Source organism: Lotus japonicus, chromosome 4, assembly GCF_012489685.1.
Source record: "Lotus japonicus ecotype B-129 chromosome 4, LjGifu_v1.2".
Lineage (NCBI taxonomy): Eukaryota > Viridiplantae > Streptophyta > Magnoliopsida > Fabales > Fabaceae > Lotus > Lotus japonicus.
In genome coordinates, this window is record NC_080044.1 from 68803666 (window position 1) to 68807424 (window position 3759).

The window sequence follows — 3759 nt, forward strand, 5'->3', positions numbered from 1 at the left end:
GGTGGGATGAAAAAAATTGAGGAATGTTGAGAGGGGTCATTGTCCCTACCCATGAGGTCTCTATCCCGTATAAGTAAGTGAAAAATAAAAGCATATCCTTATGAATATTGGTCTGCTTATAATCAAAATTTCACATTTTAAATGATTTGATCAATGCTCGAATGAACATTTCGAGTATTAGACTTCACAAATTTGATGAGATACATGTTAGACTTTACATTTCAAAATGCTTGCTTTGTGGGGATGAATATGTATAGAGTAGGGGTTAGGACTTGATTTATAAATAAAGTTCATTTGTATGTGTCAAGGGTTCACAATTCACTACTCAAAGAAAAGATATTCCCCGAAGAGATTAATTTTTATGCACCGACGGTATAAATAAGTTTTACGTCGTCATTCAATCACATCCCTCCATTTTGTTATCTCACAATTAATTTTGAATTTAATAATATCTAAAATATAAAATAGAAGGTTGTGATTGAATGATGGTGTAAAACTTTTTACACCGTCGGTGCATAAAAATTAATCTCTTCCCCCGAAACTATACGTCCAACTTAAGTGACAAATACCATTCAAAAGGATTAAGAGTATGATTCTCGTGAAACCGTTTAATTTCACTTCCTTCTAATTTTCATTATTAATGCAATTTCTTTTGTTTACTTCTTCTTTTTTTTTTCTTTTCTTTTATCAATCTTTTATTCAACTTTGAATGTTGTTTGTTTTTTGAATAATTTTTATAAAAACAAACATTCAATTTGTTTTTGTATAAATCAGATTTGATATTAATTGGACCATTAGAGTCATGAGAGTCTGAATGGTTTGTGTAAATTTGACTATTAAGAGAGGCAATCCACCCAAACCAAAGTAAAGCCACATCGCTAAGACTTCTTAACTCTTAGCCTTAGAGGGTTGTGGATCGTTAGCGTACTGGATTGTTTGTTGACTTGTGAAAACCTGGATATTAAGGTAGGTCACCTACCCAGGTCAAATCAACATCATGTTGCCGAAGCTTGTTGACTCCTAACCTTAGAGGTTGTGAACCATTAGGGTATTGGGTCGACCAAGTTACTACTGAGATCTTAGCAAGCTAACCAGGTACCTAGCTACTAACATGAGTCAGCTACCATGGAGAAAGTTGTTCAGATGCATCATTCTCCTCCTTATGGCTAAGTCCTCAAACCTCATGTACTCCCTCACAAATGCAATTTACGTGATTCCCCCTCCCCACACGAATGAAATGATGCAATCATGACCCGCGCTCTAATGACCATTGAAGGGGCTCTTAAGTCCTAACAACGCAAAAGGATTCCTCACAGTGTCACACCTTGTATTATCATGTTCATTTTATTTGAAGAATCTCATAGCATTTATGTGACTAACTTAATTAGTAGTGTCACGCGACTTTTTGGTAGATAAACACTTTTCGGTTTTCAATTTTCATATTAATCATTAAACTTTCATTTGTTTATCAAAATTTGAAGTAAAGAAGGGTACAAATAGAAAAAAGATAATAAAGAATTTTCCAAAATCTATTAAGAGTTTTTTAGGACATCAAGAATATTTCAAGTTAAGAGTCTTTTAATAGTAAAAAATATTTGTAAAAAGTGATATACATAAAATTTAATCCTACACCACCATAGCTGGTTTCCATGCTAGTTCTCCTGCAGTCCTGCTCCCTTTTAACCTTTTTTGTCTTTATCCACCTCCCACTGTCGAGACAGAATCGAAACTTGTTTCCACCTTCTTCAGCCCCCAATTCCAACGTGTTTTCAACTTTTTCATTTTAAAACGCGTTCAGACAAAAAAACAAACACGTTCCTCATCTTCCCCAAAAATCACTGTCCTAGTCAAATGGTCAAAGCTACCGCGTTCACATCTCCGTACACGCTTCTTCACCATCCTTTTTCTCTTCCTTTCCCAATATGTATAAAACCACACTCACCACTTTCTCTCATTCATCACCAAATTCTTCACCGTTCACACATGGAAATTCAAGACTACTCCTTCTTATTCACAGATATGGATTTCAATTTCGGCGTCAACAACCCCACCACTAAGAAAACTCACCAAAACAACGACCCAGAATGGAACCTCAACGACACCGTTTTAAACGACTTACTCACTTCCTTCATTCACTTCGATGACACCAAGCCACACCAACAACTAATGGATCCAAATCCAATTGCAAACCAGTCCCACATCGAACAGTTCGAACCAGAGTTCGATGAGCCACCAACCAAAAAACCCCGCCGCTCCGACGGAACCGCCACCACCCCGCCGCGGCGTTTATGGGTGAAGGACCGGTCCAAGGATTGGTGGGAGCGCTGCAGCCACCCTGACTTCCCGGAAGAGGAGTTCCGGCGGTCTTTCCGGATGAGCAAAGCCACATTCGAGATGATCTGCAGAGAGCTCGACTCGGCGGTGACCAAGAAGAACACCATGCTCCGTGAAGCAATCCCCGTCCGCCAGCGCGTCGCCGTCTGCATATGGAGGCTTGCCACCGGAGACCCTCTCCGGCTAGTTGCAAAGCGGTTCGGTTTAGGAATCTCAACCTGTCATAAGCTGGTTTTGGAGGTTTGTTCCGCTATTAAAACAGTTCTCATGCCGAAGTTTCTCCGGTGGCCGGATGAAGCCGCCATGACAGCGGCGAAGAGCGAGTTTGAAGCGCTCTCCGGGATACCGAATATTGGTGGAGCAATGTACACCACTCACATTCCGATTATAGCGCCGAAGAACAATGTTGCTGCTTATTTCAACAAGAGGCACACTCAGAGGAATCAGAAGACTTCTTACTCTGTTACGGTTCAAGGGATTGTTGATTCGAGAGGTGTTTTCACTGATGTTTGCATTGGTTGGCCTGGCTCTCACCCTGATGAACAGGTTTTGGAGAAGAGTGCTCTGTTTCAGAGAGCAAGCAGGGGAAGTTTGAAGGATGTTTGGGTTGTGGGAAACTCAGGGCACCCTCTAATGGAAGGGGTTCTGGTTCCTTATACTCACCAGAATCTTACCTGGACGCAGCACGCGTTTAACGAGAAAGTTGATGAGATTCAGGGGCTTGCTAAGGATGCATTTGGCAGGTTGAAAGGGAGGTGGTCTTGCTTGCAGAAGAGGACTGAGGGGAAGCTTGAGGATTTGCCTGGAGTTCTTGGTGCTTGTTGTGTTTTGCATAATATTTGTGAGATGAATAATGAGAAGGTGGATCCTGATTGGAAGTTTGATGTTTTTGATGATGAGATGGTGGCGGAGAATGGTGTGCGCTCTGTTTCTGCAGAGCAGGCTAGGGATCACATGGCACATGATTTGTTGCATCGTGGCCGTGCTGGAACAACTTTTTTCTAGCAGTTCTGTTTTGTGAGATGATACTGAAACTGTTGTTATGTACTGTGATTTTGTAATTCTTTTGGCTATGGTTTATTGTGATAGTCACATTAGGGAATAAGATTGTAATGTTAGTCATGAGTATATGTAATATAAGTCAATTCAATGTGTATAGAGATTTGTGGCTCAACCATACTATTAATGAATTCTTGAATTTTCTCAGCTGAAGTATTTTTGTTGTTATTGTTGTCCAGTTCCTCTTTCTACTTTGTTTTGTTGTCTTTGATCCAGTTTCACTCACTTGGACAGCCCCTCTAATATATGACTTGTTGGTCTTAGTTCCTCTTTCTATTTGAAACTGATTATTCTCAATTAATATATGTTGTTATGCTGTGTCCCACAGTATTTGACCCTAGAAATCTATCTCTCCAACCTAGGAAG

General features: G+C 40.1%; 1 protein-coding gene across 1 annotated transcript; it reads left to right on the top strand.

Annotated features, from left to right (window-relative positions):
- The first annotated feature begins 1941 nt into the window (after nt 1-1941).
- LOC130714393 (protein ANTAGONIST OF LIKE HETEROCHROMATIN PROTEIN 1-like) lies at nt 1942-3546 on the top strand. Its single transcript, XM_057564295.1, has one exon. It carries the CDS (start codon nt 1984-1986, stop codon nt 3337-3339), a length of 1356 nt encoding a protein of 451 aa, XP_057420278.1. The 5' UTR covers nt 1942-1983; the 3' UTR covers nt 3340-3546.
- The last annotated feature ends 213 nt before the right edge of the window (nt 3547-3759 follow it).